The sequence below is a fragment of the Nothobranchius furzeri genome, chromosome 9 (genome assembly GCF_043380555.1).
Source record: "Nothobranchius furzeri strain GRZ-AD chromosome 9, NfurGRZ-RIMD1, whole genome shotgun sequence".
NCBI classification, from domain to species: Eukaryota; Metazoa; Chordata; class Actinopteri; order Cyprinodontiformes; family Nothobranchiidae; genus Nothobranchius; species Nothobranchius furzeri.
Genome location: NC_091749.1, coordinates 49,449,049 through 49,473,942, shown reverse-complemented (window position 1 = coordinate 49,473,942; position 24,894 = coordinate 49,449,049). Strand labels below are relative to the sequence as shown.

The 24,894-nt window shown below is 44.6% G+C and overlaps 1 protein-coding gene across 1 annotated transcript; it reads left to right on the top strand.

Moving 5' to 3' along the window:
- The first annotated feature begins 8,587 nt into the window (after positions 1–8,587).
- LOC139071644 (uncharacterized) lies at positions 8,588–13,808 on the top strand. The gene is made up of 4 exons (XM_070554436.1): positions 8,588–9,459; positions 9,567–9,828; positions 9,965–10,831; positions 13,785–13,808. Exons 3-4 carry the CDS (start codon positions 9,983–9,985, stop codon positions 13,806–13,808), a joined length of 873 nt encoding a protein of 290 aa, XP_070410537.1. The 5' UTR covers positions 8,588–9,459; positions 9,567–9,828; positions 9,965–9,982.
- Positions 13,809–24,894: the final 11,086 nt, after the last annotated feature.

Genomic DNA, 24,894 nt, shown 5'->3' with positions numbered 1-24,894 from the left:
TCATCTTATTAAAATCCTCTGTAGGAGTCCCCAAAATTTAGTCTGTTTTGAAGATGTGAGGTTACCAATATTATAATTGTGATTTATAAAATTTCAATAACACATAGTATAATCAAAACTATGTGTAAGAGTTACAACTCTGTAGATCTGCATAACAATTATTCATATTTATTGTGTGTACGTGGTAGGAGTTGGGGTTGGAGGGTCCTGGTTTGTCTTGGACCCAGGCAAGAGGGTCCTCGTAGAAAAAAGTTGGGAACCACAGCTGTTGAGGACAGCTGAAGGGTCAGTTTGTGAGCCTCACAAGCCTTGTTGTCTGGGCTTTAGGGGTGCTTATTTTATCTGCCTGAGGAAAATAGGTGTAGCGTCCAGAAATGGTCAGTTTTTCATCTATATTCAATTCAATTCAAAAATACTTTATTAATCCCACAGGGAAATTGATTAAATATATATGAAATTATATATGCTGTTGTCTCAATCTGGCTCCCCCATATCAGGCTGAAGATCTTTAAACTTCCCTAAATGTTTTTGCAGACAGATGCTCTGTCCCTCCCTCCCTGTTGCTCACATGGGCCTGCAATCTCCTCGGATCAGTTCTCCTGGAGGTTGTATTGTTACATCTTAGATGTTAAACATTGTGAGGCAATGGAGAGAAAGCTCATGGACTCAATAACTTACTGACACACACATGCATGCATACACACGCAACATTTCACAGACACACACACACTCCTTGATTTCAAAATATTCACCCCTCCCCACTCCTGGGCAGCGGGGCTGGAGGGCTACGCTGATTAGCTGCACCCTTGTTCTTGTTGTACTGTCACCCTTTATTCATCTGCATATGGGGCAGCCCTAAGAAGTGGCTGCTTCCCCAGCCTGCCTGTCCACGCGTGTTCTTTGGTATGCTCTTGGACTAGTTATGCAGTAATTAATTGTGTTGTACTGAGATGCTAATACCCAAGGTGGGGAACAGCTGGCCGTTGACATAGTCCCGTTTCCACAACAGGAACGTTTGGATGATTTTACCAGAACTTAGCAGTATGGGTGTGTCTCCATTCATGAAATTAATTAAGTCAAATGGCTCAGGAGAGTCATTGGGTTGTAGTTGTGGTTAACTCATGCTGATTGGTTGCAACCAGTAGGAATATATATATATATATATATATATATATATATATATATATATATATATATATATATATATATATATATATATATATATATATATATATGCTGTGACTATTTGTCAAAAGAATAATTTGTAAGCTTTTACTTACTTTTTGGATTCTTCAATAAAATTTGTAAATATGGAAGTATTTACTGATTTATTAATTAATTTGGATTTTAGAATATCCACGGGGCACCACCCCTTTTAACAGGAGAAAAGTTGAATCCAAACCTCTTATCAATCTTGTCTAAACGTTCCGCGAATCTTAACGAGCTGCAGTTAATTCATATCACACAGACAAATTCACTTGAACAAAACTGAAATGGCAATACATTTACTAACTAATAATCACTTCAGCTCCTTCTGAAGCGTTTAGCCAATCAATGTTAACCAACTTATTTTATCAACAACAATTAACAATGAAACAATGAAATGATCCTGTAAAACAATCTGACCCAATAAGTGTGTGTTTTAGTCTTGTGTCCTCCTAAACACTGAAAACAAGTATGTGTGTGTGTGTGTGTGTTGGGGGGGGGGGGGGGGGGGGGGGGCGCAACTTGCACTTTAAACTTCCGAAGCACTTTCAATCACAGTAACTTAAACCAAACACTTTAAAATCACGGTAAAACTTAACCGGAACACTTCAAATCACAAAGCACAAAAGAAGACTAACAGATCAAAGGTAAAATTGAATATCTAACGATCTGTTTATGCTGTGGCTACAGCTCAAAACAAATTAGATATTACAATGAAAGAAAGATCTTACTTCAAGATGGTCTGGATGACGTATTTGGTACGGAAGATAGGAAAGCCGTTGTTCTATTTTGAAGCAGATCGCGCGGTTTGATCGCTTATTCTGAACTATAGGAGAAACGGAAGAAGAAGTTAGAGAGAAACTTTGAACGAGCAAACAGTGAGGCGTCCCCAATGTTCAGTCGGCGTTCTCCGTTAATTTGATGGTTTTCCGCTGCTTTTCCGCGTCTCGGCGTCGTCCACTTCAGCCGTCAGGCGTCGTGCCTGAGTCCGGAGCTGGAAAACGAGTGCCTCTTCACGCCAGTTGAACTGGAACAAAAGATGGAGTTAAGTTTCGTTTCGCTGGGATTTAAAGCTTTCAGCGGTACGGCGGGAAGACTCTCTGTGGTTCGGCGCATGCGCAGAACTTATTTCCAATATTCGACGCTGCGTCCGGGAGAAGGGAATCCTGGGAAATGAAGTTGTAGCTGGCGCTGGAATATATTCTGCTTTTCAGAGCGCAGATGACACAGTCTTTTGGAGAAATTACTGCATAGTAATTTCCTCATGAGGGCAGACCCTCAACATATATATGTATATATTTGTATATATCAAGCCCCCACAATGCAGCTCAGAAATTCAACCCGGTCTCAACCTGGAAATACCAAAAATTGCAGTTCCAACCTCATCCGCTGGGGACTGGTGTCAGAAGCGAGCAAATCCTCATTGACGCCCATGTTAAAAATACCAATTTCACTGCAGAAATAAACATGTTTACAGCCTGGTACCAGAACATGTTTTTTGTTTAAATTATCTTGTTTACACTCATGACAACTCTGAGGGGGGTGAATTTTTTTCTCACTCTTCTGTTTAAGTGTATTAAAAGCCCAAAATTCTGTATAATTAATGAGCATCAGACCCACGTGACCGCCGCCTCAGACCCACGTGACCACAGAGCTAGCTCCATGGAAAGGCCTCAGTAGAGCCTCAGTCTGGCCTGGAAACTGTTTCGGGATTTTGAGTCTCTGTGTTTGTGTATTCGTTTTTGGATATTATTTGTGCAATTGTTGGACAAAATGACTTGCTGTGGCATAAATTGCATTAATAGAGCATCCAAGGAGTCTCCACTTCATTTTGTTTTGTAAGTTAAATTATATGTATGTATTTTAGGTCACTGCTGCCTTTAAACTAGCTGAGTTTATCGAAGTAGCTAGCTAACTATCATTTTAACATGTAGCATGTACTTTTTAACCACGAAATTTAGATGTAAAATATGGTAAAATAATTAATAGGGCATATGTTGATGAGTAAAAGGGTAAAATCCAGTACATTTAACATAAAAATGGGTTGAAATATGATGGAGCTCTTGGAGGGACACTTCTGTGTTCCATTCTTCCACCCGGTTCTCCCAAGCGGTCAGCCTGGTGCATGTCTGACCGATGCGGCGCCTACTAGCTGCTGCACGGGCTGACCGCTTGTGGAGCTCTCTGACTCGTAGAGAGACCTGACCGCAGAAATACTGCAGCTCAATTCATCAACATCATGTTCCTTCCTCCTTGGTCTTAGGTGAAAGGTGAGACAAAGACTGGTTCAGAGGATCTTTCATGGATATACAATCAAAGAGTCGGAGTACCCGGCCCGGAGGGCTACCGCGGTCCCACCCTGGAGCCAGGCCTGGGGTTGGGGCCCTTGAGCGAGCGCCTGGTGGCCGGGCTTTCACCCATGGGGCCTGGCCGGGCCCAGCCCGAACTGGATACATGGGCTCATCCAACTGTGGACCCACTACCCGCAGGAGGGACATGAAGGGTCTGGTGCAGTGTGGATCGGGTGGCAGACCGAGGCGGGAGCCATGGCGGTCCGATCCCCGGACAACAAAACTGTTTTTTGGGACACGGAACGTCACCTCGCTGGTGGGGAAGGAGCAGGAGCTTGTGGCAGAGGTTGAGCAGTGCCAGCTAGATATAGTCGGACTCACCTCGACACATAGCATAGGCTCTGGAACCCAAGTCCTTGAGAGGAGTTGGGCACTCTCCTTTGCTGGAGTTGCTCTGGGTGAGAGGCAGAGGGCTGGGGTTGGCTTTTTGTTAGCCCCAAGACTCTCTGCCTGTGTGTTGGGGTTTACCACGGGGGACGAGAGGGTAGCTTCCCTGCGCCTTCGGGTCGGGGAATGGGCCCTGACTGTTGTTTGTGCTTATGGGCCAAAAATCAGTTCAGAGTGCCCACCCTTTTTGGAGTCCCTGGGATGAGTGCTAGATAGTGCTCCATCAGGGGGCTCCATTGTCCTGCTGGGGGACTTCAATGCTCACGTGGGCAATGACAGCATGACCTGGAGGGGTGTGATTGGGAGGAATGGCCCGCCTGATCTGAACTCGAGTGGTGTTTCGTTATTGGACTTCCGTGCAAGCCGCAATGTGGCCATAACGAACACCATGTTCGAACAAAAGGATGCCCAGCGGTTCACTTGGTACCAGGGCAGCCTAGGTCGCAGGTCGATGATAGACTTTGTAGTCGTATCATCTGACCTGCGGCCGTATGTTTTGGACACCCGAGTGAAGAGAGGAGTGGAGCTGTCAACTGATCACCACCTGGTGGTGAGTTGGATCAGATGGCAGGGGAAGATGCCGCGTAGACCTGGCAGACCCAAACGCATAGTGAGGGTCTGCTGGGAACACCTGGCAGAAGAACCTGTCAAGACGGTCTTCAACATTCTTCTTTCTCAGCCTTCAGAGAGTACAGACGCTTTTTTTCCTCAGCTCCCTTATCGGCTTCCCAAAGGCTCTTGTCCCATCTGCCTACAGAGCACTTCTCTGCATTTCTCCTGAAACCACTACTCTTTTGGAAATATGGACCTAATTAACTGGTCATTCAATGCGATTGACAAAATGTTTTCTATTGTTACGGCTGTTGCCGTTTGCCTCAGAAATCTGATACTGCAGAGGACAATCAGTGCTTCCTCCACCTCCTACCTGCACAGCTGCACTCACTTGGGCTGATCACCTCCTGAGCAGCATAAAAGGGAGAGCTGCCAGGAGGAAGGGAGAGACTGGATCTGTGCCAGTTCTCTCATGTGCTCCATTTGTTTGTGTTTTAATGGCTTTTAAATGGGTTTTAGTTCTTTAAGCTTAGTGAAGCTTAAGAGCTTTTAGAGGTTTTTAACAGACGAGGGACCAGAGTGCTGGTTACCTCTTGGCTCCCAAACTTGTGTTTAAGTCAGTGGACTTTGTTTTGTGAATGTTTGGGAGCATTTGATGTCTGTTTTAAACGTGAACCCTTGGCCATTTTAACAATGTGTTTAAGTACTTTTAGATTTGGAGCTTTTTGTCATTTTAAAATCCTTGTAATAAATCTGTGTTTACAATTTCCACAACTGAAGCACATGCCTCTGTGTTACTCCCCGTCCTTCTCCATATCCACCAATAGAGGACGTAACACAATGGGGGCTCGTCCGGGATATCAACCATTCCATGAAGGACTTTTAATGGCATGTGCTTTTTGCAAACAGGTTTTATTCATAGGATTTTAAGATGTGTGGTCAGCTGTGTCCTCTCAGGTATTGTAAGTATGTCCTTTTTGTTATATTCTGTTGTGCTTGTTATATTTTAAAGTGAACAGAGTGAATTCCCTATAGGCTATTGGAGCGCACCCTCTTTAGGATGCGTTCTGGTTTTTGTTTTTCTAGAGTTGGGGTTATGGAGGTTAGTGTTGGTGATTCAGTTCATCATCTCGGGGGCACCCCAGGAAGGGCTGTGGCTAACCCCCTCCCTTTGTTGGTTTTGAATGTGCCTCGGCACATGTGCTTAATCGGCCCATCTTTACGCCCCATGAAGACTAGGATGGAGATCAGCTAGACTCCTTCAATTAGCTAGAGGGAATTCTTGTTGGAAAAAAAAAAACCTGGGAGTGTTTGTGATAAAAGCCATGGAGGACAAAGGTGAAAGAAAAAAAATTGTGGTTGAACGTGTTTTAAATTTTTTTCTTTCTTTTAAGGGAGGAAGTGTTACGGCTGTTGCCGTTTGCCTCAGAAATCTGACACTGCAGAGGACAATCAGTGCTTCCTCCACCTCCTACCTGCACAGCTGCACTCACTTGGGCTGATCACCTCCTGAGCAGCATAAAAGGGAGAGCTGCCAGGAGGAAGGGAGAGACTGGATCTGTGCCAGTTCTCTCATGTGCTCCATTTGTTTGTGTTTTAATGGCTTTTAAATGGGTTTTAGTTCTTTAAGCTTAGTGAAGCTTAAGAGCTTTTAGAGGTTTTTAACAGACGAGGGACCAGAGTGCTGGTTACCTCTTGGCTCCCAAACTTGTGTTTAAGTCAGTGGACTTTGTTTTGTGAATGTTTGGGAGCATTTGATGTCTGTTTTAAACGTGAACCCTTGGCCATTTTAACAATGTGTTTAAGTACTTTTAGATTTGGAGCTTTTTGTCATTTTAAAATCCTTGTAATAAATCTGTGTTTACAATTTCCACAACTGAAGCACATGCCTCTGTGTTACTCCCCGTCCTTCTCCATATCCACCAATAGAGGACGTAACATCTATGATGAGAACGGAGAAGGGGGCTCCCACCTGTCCCAAGGGGACATTCGCAGCGGGATATGCACTCGATTCTTGGGAGGTCTGGCAGATCGTGTGCCTCTCTCAGTTGTCCATCGAGGACGTGGAAGATTTGTGGATGTTCGGCCTGATGATCACTGGATTTCATCTGATTGGAGTGGGAGGATATCTGGTTTTCTGGAAATTTGGGAAGACGGGAGCGATTGGAGTGCGACCCGTGCCCATGGAATGTGCCACTCGGGTGGTGACCTCACAGACTGGGATGTTACTCGAGGTGAACCGTAAGCTGGATAGTGTCCTCGCGGCGTTGCCTGTATTAGTACGCAAGATGGATGTCATCTCGGAAAGGGTCACCGGACGATGTGGAGATGTTTAGAACACATAAAATTGGCTTCACGGTGGACATGAATGACCACTTATAGACTCCAAGGAAGAGAGGAAAATTATCTCTGCCTGCCCCAAACAAAGTCATGTTATCCTTATCTGACGCCATAGCAGCCTCTCAAGGCTGCTTCAACACACCCCCATGTAACGTGAGGAAATATGGGTTTTCTGTCACAATGGTGGTGTTGGACGCAGCTGGGTCATAGCTGGGTCGCTGAGAACTTTCACCCACAGATTAAGACCTGAACGCCAGCGAGTCTGGGAGAAAACCATAACATCTGCCACCTGCAGTCTACCAGAAGATGTGTTTACATGAGTTGTACCCAGACCAAGTCAAAACATAAAGTTTAAACTTCTTTTTCGTGATTTTAATGTTAAAATAACCATTATCATTTTGCTCATTATAAATGTGTTTAATCAAATGAATGACTAGTATGCTTTGGGGTAATTATAATGGATTAATGAATCCACACTTAAGTAGATAATGTTGAATGTGTGGTACTGACCTTCACACTCAAGCACACAAACATTCACACACACCCACACACATCTGCCCACAGTAAACTCCAGACACATTTGATGACGCACATGTTTTGCTTTGAGAAGAGAGGTTTTTGGTAAGTTTTCAGTTTTATGATTCAGTTCGTGTTGGACAACGGGAGAGAACAGACCTGAAAACCGAAAGGGGGGGCAGAGCCTGTTGGCTCGTTCTTCCCCCCTTTCACGCTGTTTCTGCCAAGCCAGGCAGAATAGCTGAATCGCGACTTCTAACGAAGACTCATTACCGAGTCTTTTGATTTCTGAGTGAATTAACTTAAGAAAGCGCATCGATAAAACGCTCTACCATCCACGTGTACCGAGGGCAACTCTGGACCGATTCCGTTCGACACCTACGTCTCCTGTCAGCCGCCGGTGTCATCTGGATGAACCACAACATCCTCCACGGCCCGGATCCGAAAGAGGGTCCACAAGAGTTCGGTGAGACAGAGCACGGTTTTAGCGTTTGATGCAGTTCTCTGATAAGACCTAAGTTTATCCAAACCATCACTTCACTCAGACACCTGTTTCTTCCTGAAGCAAAATCAGACTCACACACGCATTCATGTCACAACATTCTCAATCTTCATAAATTCACCAGAAGGTCTATTTGAGCAAGAACAGCATATAAACTGTTAAAAGATTGTCCCACAAAGTTGCCAATGTGATTGTTATTTCCTGTTTGTCAATTTTCAAAATCATTAGTTTAATTTGAAGAATTAAAACTTTTAATCCTTCAAACTTGTTTCCTCATTGAACTGAAACACAGACACTCAGATATTATCGGCAGTTTATGGATGAAAACAACCTTTGAGTCTTCTGAACAATATAAAATTTGGTTATTGATTTATTAAAATTAATATTCCGAATTAATACGTAGCATGGTTTCTCTTTCATAAAAGAGCATAAATCCATAACGCTACATTTAATGGCGAGCGTATCCAGTCTTCTATATCTGCGATATGCCTGATTCCTAACATCTAAAAGCTACAAACAACGCTTTTCTCTGTGTTTCACTTTGATGTCTTATTTTGAAATTAACCGGAAATTGTTCCGCTGAAGTCACTCTTCCGGGAGGCGTCCTGGTGGAAACTTGATGGCGGAAGATCTCCGATCTCAAATTGACCGCAAATTACAGACCTAACTTTGAGTTATCCCATCTTCGCCTTCGGAGCGAACATGTGAGTTGTGCTTTTGACTGAATTCTGTCCATTTTGACGCGCCGCCGCGTCTCAAATCTAACCTCAGGTCGGAAAGCTCCGTTTCCGCTCTGACCATTGCTGGGTGAGCTACCGTGAGCAGCTTATCCTCAGTTCCTAAAATTATCACTAAATTCTCCGAACCTCCGAACCGAGACTAACTTCTCGGACGCCTTTCGTCTCAGTGTGTTGACACTGTGGGCGAGCTATTGTGGGAAAAATTTCCCTTGCATGAGCGACTTATAGAAGCCGAATCTGAACGGAATGCTCGGTGACACCTACCTTAGCTTGATCGCTAGGTAAACGTCGTAAAGCGAATTATGGCCGTCACGCGTTACTGCATTCAGATTACGTACGCTTTTTAAAAGTCCGTTTTTAAAAGTGGAGCGAGATGCCTACTTGTTAATCGGGAAGATTTAGGTCTGGTTGCTACAGACAAAGAACGCTAGGCCTGGCCGGGGAGCTAAGCTAGCGCCACAGTTAGACAAATAGGGCACGCGTCCCGTTAAATTGTCATCATTTCTGGCACAGTCAGTCTGTGTCCTCACAAAAACCGCATTGGCGGTGATTCTTGTAAATCGCTACGGTGTGTAGAATCTACAGTTTGCTACGTTTGTCCGTCTGATACCAACACGGCAGCGTAGGGTTTGTTATTTTTTTTTTATTATTTTTTATTGTGGACCGGTGAACGGGTCGGCTTTCACAGCCTCCGTTGCTCGGTTCCATGCCTTTTTCTTCCATCTTGTGAAGTTGTGTGTATTCATTTCTCTATCAACAATTCCTTGTTTTACCCTGTGTCATAAAGTTAAGTAGGCTACGGACAGTCCTTGTTTGTGTGAGACATATTAAGGAATCTGCCCGGAGTTTTACGTCGGCTCAGAAGGTAAAAATGCGAGTTGCTCTGAACTTAATGGGAGATGGACGAGACACGACAAAATCTATCTTGCACTGTTACACCTGATGTAAGGTTCTCTGACGTTCTGCTTCCAGAACATGCCAAGACGCAGGAAATTCACCGGCCGAGCATCGCTGGTCCCTCCGCCCGCCCGAACGGGCCCGTTTTAGGCGGGTGCCGCCGGTCGGGGACAGTGGGGACTAGTGGCTGCGGTTCGGTGCCAGCTGCACTGGGTCGGAGGTGGTTCTGGTCTGCACTTCATGTCGTGAATTCAAGCAACATGCTGTTTACAGTCATAACGCTTTTTCTTTACTTTTATTTCTTCCAGGGGGTCAAAAACCCACCATCAACATCAAGGTTTGAAATAAACAACACTTTCTCTGCTGCTTTTAAGCTGAATAAATCTCTTGAGCCTATGGTTAACCTCTCTGACAAACAGGTTGTGCTTAACCTTTTGTTTCCTGATGCTTCTCCTCTGTCATCCATGTTAAAGGCTGAACATCCCTCCAGCATGGGTGTGAAATCTTCAGGCTGTGACCCACCGCTTCAGTCAGAGGTCTGTTTTACTCGTCAGTCCGCCTCATGCACGAACCAGCTTCTTTATCGGGGCGTGATGGAAACGTCAGCCGCCGTGAAACACTTGTGGTCTCCGGACGGAGCTACCATGCCATTTAAGGGGTTTGTGCCCGGACATCTTGACCTTTACGTGAATGACCTTGTCACTTTTCAGTTTGTGACCTCTGCTAATACGGTGGCCAACTCCTTTCTACTTTCACAGGGGTGTGACTTAGTCTCGGGCCTCTGTGCTCTCTTTCCTGTGATTTCTCTTACAGGTGACCACGACGACGCAGAAAACCCTGCGGTTTCCAGCAGTCCTGTGGTCAGTGGCGATATTAAAGGTGGCTCGGTGGTTGCTGCGCACACCTCTCTCACGGGCTCGGGAAGGCAACCCGGCCCGGGAGGTGTAGGTGCGTGCAGTGATGCTATGCTCGGGGCCCCTCCTGACAAAGGGGGGGTGCTGAGTGGCTCTGAGTTTTCCGTTGCGGACTTCAACCAGTTCGGGGGAACGCCTCCTCCGAGCGGGCGGGTCATTGCAGAAATCGACACTGACCTTCCACCAATTCGGCTGACAACATTGACCTCCGACCCGGAGTTAGGTGCTGCACCTTCTACGGGGCGGAGTTCTAGTCAGTCTGTAAATACTCTGGTTAAACCGGGTTTTTCTGATTCAGTGTGGGAACCTCCATCATTCTTGGGAATAAAGTATTCTTGGCTTCAGTTTTCAGGACAGACCATGTTCCTAAAGCTAGTGTCATGTCTGTATCTGATTCTACACACAGCAAGGTTTGCTTTGACACCCGTGACACAACCATCCTTGGATCACTCCTTTTCTGAACCTCCAAGTCCAACACCTCCAGGTCTTTGGACATCTGAACACCTACTCTTTCAGCACGATCCGGGTGACACTGTGCATCTTCTTGGTATTAGGGCTTTTAAGAGCTTAAGAACTGTTTGTTATGCTTCTCCTGTCTCACAGACATGGCATAGGTTTGAGCAACAAAAGGGGGGTGGGGAGCCTCCTCCTGCTTTGCGAGCATCATTTTCGCATTTCCAGTTCACTACTATTTCTGATCACAACAAAGTCGCCTCCGTAAAGCTGCAACACAACTTTGAGCAGGTAAAATCAGGTTCTGATCTAACAGCTAAACCATCAGCTTCGCTCCAGTTCCAAACGGGACCCTCAGGTAAATTCAAACAAGTTTCCCTGTGGGTTCGTAACACAAGATACAAACAGTTTGATAACCAAATCGCTTATGAGCCTGCTCCCACAGATACGTCCAAACTCGTGTCTCTGTGGGTCCGCAATACCAGATTCAAAACTCTATTCTGACCGACTCTATTCTGACCGGATTCTTTTCCACTGACTGGTGGACCGTTACAAATTCTCTCGTTTGTGGGATGAATTTTTAACAAATGTGATATCCTTTGGTTTTTTTTTTTCAGGATACCTGCCTCCAGCCAGGGTCCTGTTACTAACTCACATCTTTAGGGATTACTAACCTACTGATTTACATTTTTAGAACTGATTTACATCTCTATCTTTTTATTAGTGCTTTGTGTAGCATGATTATATTTGATTACAAATTTGGTTTTATTTTGTTACTATTTCCCTTAAAGGGCCACAAGCCAATTTGCCCTTCATTTTCATGATTATTTCTTTTATATATATGCCTTTAATTAATGCAGCCTGCTGAGTCTTACATATCAGTTAGGATTTACTTTCTTTTATTTGTGTTTTCTCTGCATCACGTTTTTACATGACACGTAGAACAGGGTGCAGTACATTTCTTCTTTAGATAATTCACAAAAGGCATCCACATTTTCCCAGAGGCACCCATAAATAGGTTTTGATAGATAGCATTTCATGCAAAACAAAGAAATCAATCGTGTGGGCTGTCTCACTTTGTCTCCTTCTCCGAGCTCGTATGGACTACGTCCCATCAGAGGGGTCGTCTTCACCATCCTTCAACTGGTTTCCTGTCGCATGGGGCTTCGGTCGTGGTTCGAGCGGTGTCGAGGTCGTCACTGGACTTCGCCTGGACTACGCCTGAGGAACACATCACCTGCCCAGCTCCGTGTGACACACGAGCTGCTTATCCTTTGAATACCTTTGCATTATTGCTGATGAAAATTAACTGCTATTGAAATAGCTCTGCTTTCAAGATTCCCTAAGTGGATTACTTTACAATGATTGCAACAGTTTTGGCCTTAATCATCTGATCAGGATAGACTCCCTTCTACACGAGACCTGTGGTGACGCTTCATCGTTCCTGCCTTCATCTGGGATGTCTACCTTCACGAGTACATCACGTTATTGTGGTTGTGACGTCAGGTGGCCTCTGCTTGACCTCCATGTCGTCACAAAAAGGGGGGAATGTAACGTGAGGAAATATGGGTTTTCTGTCACAATGGTGGTGTTGGACGCAGCTGGGTCATAGCTGGGTCGCTGAGAACTTTCACCCACAGATTAAGACCTGAACGCCAGCGAGTCTGGGAGGAAACCATAACATCTGCCACCTGCAGTCTACCAGAAGATGTGTTTACATGAGTTGTACCCAGACCAAGTCAAAACATAAAGTTTAAACTTCTTTTTCGTGATTTTAATGTTAAAATAACCATTATCATTTTGCTCATTATAAATGTGTTTAATCAAATGAATGACTAGTATGCTTTGGGGTAATTATAATGGATTAATGAATCCACACTTAAGTAGATAATGTTGAATGTGTGGTACTGACCTTCACACTCAAGCACACAAACATTCACACACACCCACACACATCTGCCCACAGTAAACTCCAGACACATTTGATGACGCACATGTTTTGCTTTGAGAAGAGAGGTTTTTGGTAAGTTTTCAGTTTTATGATTCAGTTCGTGTTGGACAACGGGAGAGAACAGACCTGAAAACCGAAAGGGGGGGCAGAGCCTGTTGGCTCGTTCTTCCCCCCTTTCACGCTGTTTCTGCCAAGCCAGGCAGAATAGCTGAATCGCGACTTCTAACGAAGACTCATTACCGAGTCTTTTGATTTCTGAGTGAATTAACTTAAGAAAGCGCATCGATAAAACGCTCTACCATCCACGTGTACCGAGGGCAACTCTGGACCGGTTCCGTTCGACACCTACGTCTCCTGTCAGCCGCCGGTGTCATCTGGATGAACCACAACATCCTCCACGGCCCGGATCCGAAAGAGGGTCCACAAGAGTTCGGTGAGACAGAGCACGGTTTTAGCGTTTGATGCAGTTCTCTGATAAGACCTAAGTTTATCCAAACCATCACTTCACTCAGACACCTGTTTCTTCCTGAAGCAAAATCAGACTCACACACGCATTCATGTCACAACATTCTCAATCTTCATAAATTCACCAGAAGGTCTATTTGAGCAAGAACAGCATATAAACTGTTAAAAGATTGTCCCACAAAGTTGCCAATGTGATTGTTATTTCCTGTTTGTCAATTTTCAAAATCATTAGTTTAATTTGAAGAATTAAAACTTTTAATCCTTCAAACTTGTTTCCTCATTGAACTGAAACACAGACACTCAGATATTATCGGCAGTTTATGGATGAAAACAACCTTTGAGTCTTCTGAACAATATAAAATTTGGTTATTGATTTATTAAAATTAATATTCCGAATTAATACGTAGCATGGTTTCTCTTTCATAAAAGAGCATAAATCCATAACGCTACACCCACGAAACGAGGAATGCCGACTGATGCTGTGTCCCGACCTTCACCCTCTTCCTTCAGATTGAGACGTCTCCGGGAAACTGAAAGTGCTCTCTGTTCCTTATCTCTCCCTCTCACCTGTTGGTCTGCAGCTGGTCGATGCGCCGCAGTGGCTGCTCCCATTGGAGGCTTCAGGATCCCGCCCAACCCCGCCTCCCCATCGGACTCTGATGTTTGTATCTGTGCTGTTTGTGCTTCCATGTTAAGGAGTTTTTTTGTATAATAGAGTTACTCCCCGCTGGGTCTAACTCTGCTATGCCTTTTTTACCTACCCCCAATTATCCTCATGTAACACCCTTTTCATCTATCTATTAAGGTAGCGCGACTCATGTTGCGAATGACCACAGTCACCAATTCTTGTCATGTGTCTTACCCATGTATGTCTGATCTTTGAATTGTGTGTACTGAAACTCAATTTCGTTTCTCTGTATGTCCAGCACATGTGGTAGAAATGACAATAAATGACTTTGACTTTGATTTGACTTGAACTCCCACCTCCGGCAGAGCTTTGATCACGTCCTGAAAGCAGTGGGGGACATTGACTCCGAGTGGGCTGTGTTCAACTCTGCGATTGTTGTGGCGGCTGTTGCTAGCTGTGGTCGCAATGTGGCCAGTGCCAGTCGTGGTGGCAACCCCCGTACCCGCTGGTGGACACCAGAGGTTCGGGGACCCATCAGGCTGAAGAAGGAGGCCTAAAGGGCATGGCTGGTCTGTGGGTCTCCGGAGGCAGCAGACAGGTACCGGATAGCTAAGCGGGGTGCAGCAGTGGCAGTTGCCGAGGGAAAATCTCGGGCGTGGGAGGAGTTTGGTGAGGCCATGGAGAAAGACTATCGATCGGCTCCAAAGAGGTTCTGGCAAACTTTCCAGCACCTCAGGAAAGGAAGGCAGCAACTCGCTCACACTGTTTACAGTGGGGATGGGGAGCTGCTGATGTCAACTGGGGCTATAGTCGGACGGTGGAAGGAATATTTTGAGGAGCTCCTCAATCACCTACATGCATTTCGAGGGGGAACCAGAGCCGGGAGACCTGGGGATGGACTGTCCAATCTCAGGGGCAGAAGTTGCTGAGGTAGTCAAACAACTACACAGCTGCAGAGCCCCAGGGGCAGATGAGATTCGTCCTGGGTATCTCAAGGCTATGGATGTTGTAGGGCTGTCGTGGTTGACACGTCTCTGCAACATTGCGTGGTCATCGGGGGAAGTTCCTGTCGAGTGGCAGACCGGGGTGGTGGTCCCCATCTCTAAGAAGGGTGACCTGAGGGTGTGTTCCAACTATAGGGGGATCACACTCCTCAGCCTCCCTGGAAAGGTCTACTCCAAGGTACTGGAGAGGAGGGTCCGATCGATAGTTGAATCTCAGATTGAGGAGGAGCAATGTGGTTTCCGTCCTGGCCGTGGAACTGTGGACCAGCTCTATACCCTTGAAAGGGTGATGGAGGGGGCATGGGAGTTTGCCCAACCAATCCACATGTGTTTTGTGGACTTGGAGAAGGCATATGACTCTGTCCCCAGGGGCACCCTGTGGGGGACACTCCAGGAGTATGGGGTGGGTGGCTTTCTGTTAAAGGCCATTCAGTCCCTTTACCAGAGGAGCGTGAGTTTTGTCTGCATAGCCGGTAGTAAGTCTGACCTGTTTCCGGTGAGGGTTGGACTCTGCCAGGGCTGCCCTTTGTCACTGGCTCTGTTCATTACCTTTATGGACAGAATTTCTAGGCGCAGCCGTGGTGTGGAGTGTGTCGAGTTTGGTGGCAGGAGAATCTCGTCTCTGCTTTTTGCGGATGATGTGGTGCTCCTAGCTTCATCCAGCTCTGACCTTCAGCTCTTGCTGGGTAGGTTCGCGGCAGAGTGTGAAGCGGCTGGGATGACGATCAGCACCTCCAAATCTGAGACCATGGTTCTCGACCGGAAAAGGGTGGCTTGCCAACTCCGGGTTGGGAGAGAGGTCCTACCTCAAGTGAAGGAGTTTAAGTATCTCGGGGTCTTGTTCACGAGTGAGGGTAGGAGGGATTGGGAGATCGACAGGCAGATTGGTTCAGCGTCTGCAGTGATGTGGACCCTGAGTCGATCTGTCGTGGTGAAGAGGGAGCTGAGCCAGAAAGCCAGGCAATCGATTTACCGGTCCATCTACGTCCCAATCCTCACCTATCGTCATGAGCTTTGTGTAATGACCGAAAGAACGAGATCGCGGATACAAGCGGACAAAATGAGTTTCCTCTGTGGGGTGACCAGGCTCAGCCTTTGAGATAGGGTGAGGAGCTCGGACATTCAGGAGGGACTCAGAGTAGAACTGCTGCTCCTCCGGATCAAAAGGAGGCAGTTGAGATGGTTTGGGCATCTGGTCAGGATGCCTCCTGGACGCCTCCCTGGGGAGGTCTTTTGGGCATGTTTTGCCGGCAGGAGGCCCCCGGGTCGACCCAGGACTCGTTGGAGAGCTTACATCTCCAATCTGGTCCGGGAACGCCTTGGGGTCCTGCCAGAGGAGCTGGTGGAGTTGCCCGGGGAGAGGACGGTCTGGAGCTCCCTAGTTGGGATGCTGCCCCTGCGACCCGGATAAGCGGAGGAAGACGACGACGATGTTCCTTCCTCAAGGGCTCAGAGTCCTTACATAGGGTAACCAGTTCCTTGGCAAGATATGAGGTCTGATCTAGTTCTGCATCTTCAGGAGTGAATGTCCTCTAGAGAAGAGAGGCTTCTGTTATTTTTGAGCATATTGTCCCTCTCAAAGGGTGATTTTTAAAAGTAAGCTCTTGCTCTCCAGCAGGGGCGGGGTTATGCCCATCTACTTGGGCTCAAGCCCCGAATGTTTTATGAAAAGCCCCGGATCCAAAACGTGGAAGTAACCAGCAGTACCAAAGTCCAACAGAGAGGGAGCAGCTTGCAGTAGTTTGTATACAGCCTGCTTGAGCCTCCACCACTGAAGAAGAAGCCCTTCAGCAGCCGGCTTCTTCTGCAGTCTCTGCCTGAAACGCAAATGTAAAGATGGACATAAGGACATTTTTTAGACAAAAAGTACCATGACAGAACCCCAGCTTTGATGACACTGGTGTTGACTCAGGTTTGTGAGTCTTATTTGAAAATATTTGTTGTGCTGCTGGTTTGCTTAAAGTTAGCTTACTATCAGGTTAAGTTGTTGGAGAAAGAAAAGGAATATTTACTATCATCTCACACTAAACACCAACAGGAACAATACTCTGCCCTGAATATGCTTAATATGTAGCTTCAGATTAAAAATTATGTAGTACAAGACAAATATATATGATGTTGACTAGTGTGTGTCACGTGTGTGTGTGTGTGTGTGTGTGTGTGTGTGTGTGTGTGTGTGTGCGTGCATGCGCGCATGCGTGTGTGTGTTAAGCCCTGGATCTTCTTCAGTCCTAAATCCGCCCCTGCTCTCCAGCAGTCATTTTTATCACCACTCTTATAAAAGAGAGGCTTGTACATATCGGTGTGAGCCCTGTTCCACAGTGAGGTAAGCATGTTAACATTGATGATTGTTTTGGAGCCTTATGCACAATAACTTTGATCATCTCCAAAAGTCTGTTAGTATAAACATTGAGCTAGATCGCGCAGCTCAGACTGCAAAATCAAGCCAGAAATATACAATGTCTTCCCTCTGGGGTCAGTTTTCAGACTGGACATAGTTACATGCATCATTGTCTTCTCTTCCACATTTTAAGAGTACAGTATATATGTAATATTGTCTATAAGAATATCCATGATTTCCAGCTTCATCACCCAACATGTGGAGACTTATTAACGGGTGTAATGATTGTTTTATAAACCATTCATACCTGAGCTTAACAAATTTTAAAAAGTAAAATGCTTACATAGAAATTAATTTGATACATTTATTGTTTTTTAAAATACAATAAAGTGCAAAAGGCCTCACCTGGAAGCCATGATCTCACCTCTCATAGAAGTGGACTGAACAACAGTTGTTGCTTTCTTTGTGAAAAGTGTGCAGTGCTCTTATTGACAAAGAAAGCAGAAAAAGAGACCATTTCTGATTTCACAGTGGTTATATTATAAGGCTCAGCCCTGTAGGAAAATATCTAGTTTAGTGTGACTGACTGCACCCAATTCACAGGAAGAAGTCTTTCCAGTATGGACTCACTGCTATTTGTACTGTCAGTCAGGTTTTGTTGTTTTTGTCTATCACAGACTAAACCTCCAATACTGAGCAGGAGAAAGACGCATTGTTCTTTTCATAAATTAACTGACTAATTTGCCAAATGTTGCTCTAACATTTTAGAAATGAAAGCGCTTTTTACCTTCCTTGATTCAGAGGGGCTCAAAGGAATTAGAAAATAGGATATTTACACATGCAAATGGTTGTTTGGACTGTCCTTTGACCTCTACAGTGTGTTCACTTGGCCTAGCAGCAGGAAGGACATGTTACCAGTCCACCATTGAACTGCTAAACCTTCATCAGTCTCCCGCTCCTCTGCCTGACAAGCTGTACCATACCATACCATACCATGTTTTTTATATAGCACATTTAAAAACAGCATGACAGCTGACCAAAGTGCTGTACAGTAAAAAGGACAAACCCCAAGATAAAAACAGATAAATGTCATATAGGAGGTAAGAGGTAAAATCTAAAAATTTGTAAAAGAAACATACAACAATAAAATACAGAGCCACAATAAAACGTAAAAACACTAAAAACTAAATCATTGAATAAAAGCTAAATGTTAGAAGAAAGGGCTTCAGTACCGTTTTAAATCGGCCCAGTTCTGGGGCCTGTCGAACACTAAGGGGGAGAGCATTCCAGAGTTTAGGAGCAGTGAACTCAAAGGCCCGCTCTCCACGAGATTTATACCTCATTTTCGGGACGCACAAAAGCAAATGATCTGCAGATCTCAGGTTTCTGGTTGGAGCATAAGGCCTTATCAGTTCTGAAAGATAAGCCAGGGCTTGACCATTAAGAATGTTGTAGACACTGGTCAAAACCTTAAATTGGATGTGGTATTTAACAGGCAGCCAGTGCAAGCGTGCAAGGACAGGTGAAATGTGACAGCGTCTCGAGGTGTTTGTCAGGAACCTAGCCGCCGCATTTTGCACTCTCTGTAGACACTCAATTGCTGAGGCGCTGACAACAACAAGTAGTGAGTTGGCATAGTCTAAATGTGTAGTTGCAAAGGCGTGAACAACAGACTCCAGCTGAGGCTGTTTGACTGTTGACTTTAAGCGTGAGATGCGACATAGTTGAAAAAGCAGGACCGGATTGTAGAGTTAATTTGTGAACTCATTAAGATCAGAGTCAAGTTTCACTCCCAGACTGGATACACAGGATTTAAGATTTAAAAACGGTAGAGGGTAGTCACCAGATGCATGCTTTGGATTTACTGGATTAAAAAGAATGGCGTTGGTCTTGTTTTCGTTAAGGCAAAGGAAGTTCTCCGACAGCCAGCCTTTAACTGCAGTAATACAGTCGACAAGGAGGCGTCTTGAGTCAGGTTTACTTAAAGCTAGATAAATCTGGCAATCGTCCGCGTAAAAGTGATAACTTATTCCAAGGTTAGTCAGAATCATCCCCAATGGCAATAAGTAAATCGAGAATAGGAGTGGCCCTAGAATCGAACCCTGAGGCACACCCCAGCAAAGTGGAGTAGATGAAGAGGAAAAGCTGTCAATGTAAACACTAAATTGTCTATCTGACAAATATGATCTGAATCAATGAAGTGGGATCCCTGTTACCCCCAACCTCATCTCCAACCTCCTAAGTAGGATGTCATGGTCCACTGTGTCAAAGGCAGCAGAGAGGTCCAGGAGTAACAGAAGGACATGGGAACCAGAATCAGTTGCCACCAGGATATCATTTAATACATGAAGATTTGCAGTTTCTGTGCTGTGGTGAGGTCTAAAGCCAGACTGAAAGTGATCTAGGAGGCTATGATCTCATAAGTAACTGGAAAGTTGAGTGTGAACTACTTTCTCAATAATCTTGGATAGAAACGAGAGTTTGGAAATCAGACAATAATTAGAAAGATCAGTATGATCCAGGCCAGGTTTTTTCAGTAAAGGATGTACATCCGCATTCTTAAAGGTGGTTGGAAACACTCCAGTCGAAATGCTGTTGTTGACGATTTCCAGAATAAATGGCGCCAGCACAGGAAGAGCCCCAACTAGTAGTTTTGGTGGGAGGGGGTCCTCTGGAGAACCATAGGGTTTCATGGACCTGACCAGCTCCTCCAGATCATGAAGAGACAACATTGTAAAATTAGAAATTTGACTTAGACTGGTTCCTCAGTGGTAGGCTGACCCAATGGCAAGATGCTTGACCTAATATTCTGAATTTTAAGCTGAAAAGAGTTTATAAACTTGGTGCAAAGGGACGTCGTTGGCACTGAGAGTGTAGTTGCATCTTTTAAAGAGAGAACCGAATTAATGGTACTAAATAGTTCACGTTGATCACCAAGATGTGTTGTGATTATAACACTAAAGAAGTTATTTCTGGCTGTTCTCATGGCTTTCTGATACAAAAATAGAGAATATTTCAACATTTGTAAGGACATTTCTAAATTGTCCTTTTTCCATTTGCGTTCATGAGATCTACACTGGTGTCGAAGAGCTCGAGTGTTGTCATTAAGCCAGGGATCAGAAAACAAATTTTTTCTCCGGCTTTTAAGAGGAGCAGCGGAGCTAAGAGCAGCCGAGCACACAGTATTGAAGGTGGTCACCATATCATCTACTTCCATGAATTTAGACCTGGGTAAAACAGTTGAAAAGCCATCTGCCAGACCTGATGATAACAGAGTGAGAGTTGATGGCGAAATACACTGGACTATTGACGTGCTTGATGTTTTACAGTGGAAGGTGTCAAATCACAGATACTGAAAATAATTGGAAAGTGATCTGAAAAACAAACCAGGGTCACTGAAAGATCAGAAACTGAAATTCCAATAGATAAATCTAAGTCCAGGATGTGAGAGCGATTATGGGTAGACTTCTTAACCAGTTGCTGGAGGCCAAAAGAGTCCAAAATGTCCATGAACTCCCTCGCCAAAGGCTTTGCAGGACAACAAATGTGAATATTAAAATCGCCAAGGATAATCACTCTATCATATTTTGGAAGAAACTCTGCTAAGATGTCAGAAAATTCATTTAAAAAGTTAGAATTGTACTTTGGTGGGCGGTAACAAAGTAAGAACAGCACTGGGGAGCTAAAATCCAGTTCAAAGAGTGATAATTCAAAGCTACTAGGAGTCACAGAGGCCGAAAGTTGTTTCAGGTGGAGGGTAGAATCAAACAAAGTTAGTAGACCCCCACCACGACCGGAAAGTCTAGACACGTTGAGCACTGAACAGTCCGAAGGACAAAGTTCTGAGAGAACAGGCGACTCACCAGGCGCGACCCAGGACTCCGTCATGCAGAACAGGTTTAGCTTGTGGTCGACAAAATAATCCTTTAAAACGGCTGTTTTATTTCCAATTGAACGTACGTTCTGGAGAGCAACCCTAAGGAGTGGTGCGGGCTCCGAGCAGATTGATTGGAAGTACGGGGCAGCATCGTCCAGCATTGGGTAGCTCAGGTTAGCAGAGTTAACACCGCCACCACGCCACCGCCTCCAGACACGCCAGACGCGCCGGTCTGCACAGACTGGAATCCACTTGCCGATGTCCCTGGAAGAGAAGGATGAGGGACTCCATGGATGATCCAAAAGCTGCAGCAGGTCCGATCTCAGAAAGCAGAAGTGGCCCTAAGCCTTTCTCTGTGCCCCCCTCGCTTGCCCCATCGTCTCCTTCGCAGACATGCTGGAGACTGTGGGCGGAGGAGGAATGCTGAGACCGCAGCAAACAGAGGGATGAAAGTTTTCCCAAACCTCCAGCCTCGGAGATCTACGGAACTCAATGCCTGATGAAGATCCAGAAGGGTGAGTCGATCATAGATAATACTCGAACTAGAAACCACCAGCAGACAGCTTGAGAACAGAAAAAACAATGAAATAAGCAGGAAGAGTAGAAGGCAGGCCAAAATCACAGGCACCATCATGAAAGCCCAAGTTCAGACGAGTATGTGCTTGAAGAATGACTCGTTTGCTTGTGACAAATGTTTAAAATGCAAGATTAGATAACTGGGATATTTCTAAATGGTCCTAAAACAGAATGATTAGCCTTAATTTTAAATCGTTCTGTCTCTGCAGGATACCCATCAACACTTGTTATTTCTTCATTATCTTTTATACTGATGAACTAGGAGATTACGTGTAATCATGGAGCTAAAGGAAATTAAAGTCTGTGTCTAATCCAGATGTGTTCTGATTTGTATGTAACACTTTTCCATCCATGTGAGACGATAAGTACAAAGAAATGGTTGAATCAAGCCAATCACAAGAAATAGAAGTAAAAACAAGCTCAATGACAGTGCTGGTAAAACCATCACGACACATAATTGCAGTTTTTAATACAATAAATGGTTGAAGTTTCCATCTGATTTATTTTGTCCACTAAACACAACAGGTCTGTATTTACCCCTCCAAAATACTTGTCAGTAGGACAAAAGCAGTTGTCAGTTGAATCAAATCTTGCCATTGTTAGAGCTGACCCATATTTGCTTGTTGCCATGGTAATCAACGCAAAAAAATCTCTATTTGAATATTTGCACCAGGCTCCTCCATAAAAGGAGGATAGCAGCTCTGCTGTTTAAAATGGAACAGTTGGCTTTGTCCAGAAGAATGCATTAAGTTGGTGTGACTGGAAAATACCTACAGTGACATTAAAGTGTCAGATTTAGGTTCTAGTTTATGCTGTTCCTCTATACGGTGTGGTTACAAAACAAGTGTTAGATTTTTAACTACGTGAGTCTCAGCCTTAAGCAGAAGTTGTTTAATTATGTTGGTGCAGGGGCGGCGTTAGGCCCGGCTACTTGGGCTGAAGCCTCGGATCTTTCATGATAAGCCCCGGATCTAAATCGCGGAAGTAACATGCAGTACCAAAGTCCAACAGAGAGGGCGCAGCTGGCAGTAGTTTGTATACAGCCTGCCTGAGCCTCCACCACTGAAGAAGAAGCCCTTCAGAAGCCGGCTTCTTCTACAGTCTCTGCCTGAAACGCATGAGTGAAGATGGACATAAGGACGTTTTTTTAGACCAAAAGTACAACAACAGAACCCCAGCTTTGATGATACTGGTGCTGACTCAGGTTTGTGGGTCTTATTTGAAAATATTTGTGGTGCTGCTGGTTTGCCTAAAGTTAGCTTACTATCAGTTAAAGTTGTTGGAGAAAGAAAGGGAATATTTACTATCATCTCACACTAAACACTAACAGGAACAATACTCTGCCCTGAATATGCTTAATATGTAGCTTCAGATTAAAAATTATGTGGTACAAGACATATATATATATATGATGTTGACTAGTGCGTGTCACGTGTGTGCGCGTGCGTGTGTGCGCGCGCACGTGCGTGTGTGTGTTAAGCCCCGGATCTTCTTCAGTCCTACATCCGCCCCTGTCTTGGTGCATCATTTGTGAGTAGTGGTATGATGGAGCGAGAAATGAACCAATAATCTCCCTTACAATAATGAGGATGTTGCACCAGTGTGTTGTTTGAGCTGAGCTGAAGAACATAAGCACTTGATTTACTGGTTCATCTACATTCAAACCATCTCTCATGGTTACAAAATTTGGATCATGGCCAAACAACTAAAACGAATGAGCTCTAGAGCCAGTGCTGCTCCTCGTCAATAGGAGTCTGCTGAGTTGTTTGGGCTCATTAGGGCTCATCCTTATCATCTTCTTCTGGAGGTTTTCAAGGTATTCTCTACTGGGAGGAGAACCCAGAACAAGGCCAGAAATTGTCAAAAGCAATCAAATATGCTCAATGACCTGGGAATGCCTTGGAACACCCCACCTTCACAGTTTGAGCCATGAGTAGCAAATGATGTCATGTTAAAACTATAAAACAATAACGTAAGTTTGTGTAGTATCCTGTGCTTTGTAGATGGGAAATAAGTTCAGCGGAAGCACATTGGTTCTGTGGTCAATTAAAAGAACATTTGTTTTGCCGGCTACCGTGTGAGCCATCAATCCATCCATTTTTGGCTGTTTATCTTGCGGGTCGTGGGGGCAATAGCTTAAGCAGAGAGGCCCAGACTTACATGCATGTGAGCCATACAGGTGAAATTCATAAAATTAGATGATTGTGCAAAAGTTAATTTATTTCAGTATTTCAAGTTAAAATTGAAACTAATTCTTGAGATCGACAGTGTTGTTTTTGACGAGCATCTTAGTTTTAGTCTAATCCCTACTGCACACTGAAAGCATCAGCGGTGCGAAACAGCAGCGCTTCAAATAGAATCCATCATAGTCTATGGGGTGTTATAATTGTGGTGATCATGGCTTAAAGCAAAATCTCAGACTACTAGAATATTGTGAAAAGGTCTATATCCTAGACTAAAAGTGTCACATGCTAATCAGCTAATGAATCCAGAACACTTACAGTTCCTGAGCCTTTAGATGGTCTCTCAGTCTAAGAATTACTGACATAAGTGGACTTTTGCGCCATATATTTATTTTTTCTGTTTCACCTGTATATACAGGTGATATAGACATCAATTTAATTGAGACAGTTTGTCAGCAAAGCATTTCATAAATTAAAATATCGGAAAATGACTGTTTTGGGTCTGTAATGGTTTCATTTGCATGTCTTTGAGTGCACAATAATGTGCAAAAGTTTTAGGCAAGGGTTTATGGGCAGCATTAGCTCAGGAGGTAGAACGGGTTGTCCAGTAATCCGAAGGTTGCAGGTTCAATCTCAGCTCCTGCCAGATAATGCTTATGTTTATGTTTATGTAATTAGCAGACGCTTTTGTCCAAAGCGACTTACAAGATAATACTGCTGTTGTGTCCTTGGGCAAGACATGTAACCCACCTTGCCTGCTGGTAGTGGTTGGAGGGACTGGTGGCGCCTGTGCTTGAAAATCATTGCCTCTGTTGGTGCGCCCCAGGACAGCGATGGCTACATTATAGCTCATCACCATGTTTGTGAATGGATGAATGATGGGCTGTAGTGTAAAGCACTTTGGAGTCCTCTGACTCAGAAAGGTGCTAGACAAGTGTGGGCCATTTATCATTTAAAAATGCTGTAAACAAAGAATGCTTTCAAAAATATAAATGATTGTTTATTTGTAAC

Coding starts and splice junctions, on each gene's coding strand:
- LOC139071644 (XM_070554436.1), top strand. CDS start 9,983: ATGGGTGTGAAATCTTCAGGCTGTGACCCACCGCTTCAGTCAGAGGTC. Junction 10,832..13,784: donor CAAGGTTTGCTTTGACACCC/GTGACACAACCA, acceptor CTCTTCCTTCAG/ATTGAGACGTCTCCGGGAAA.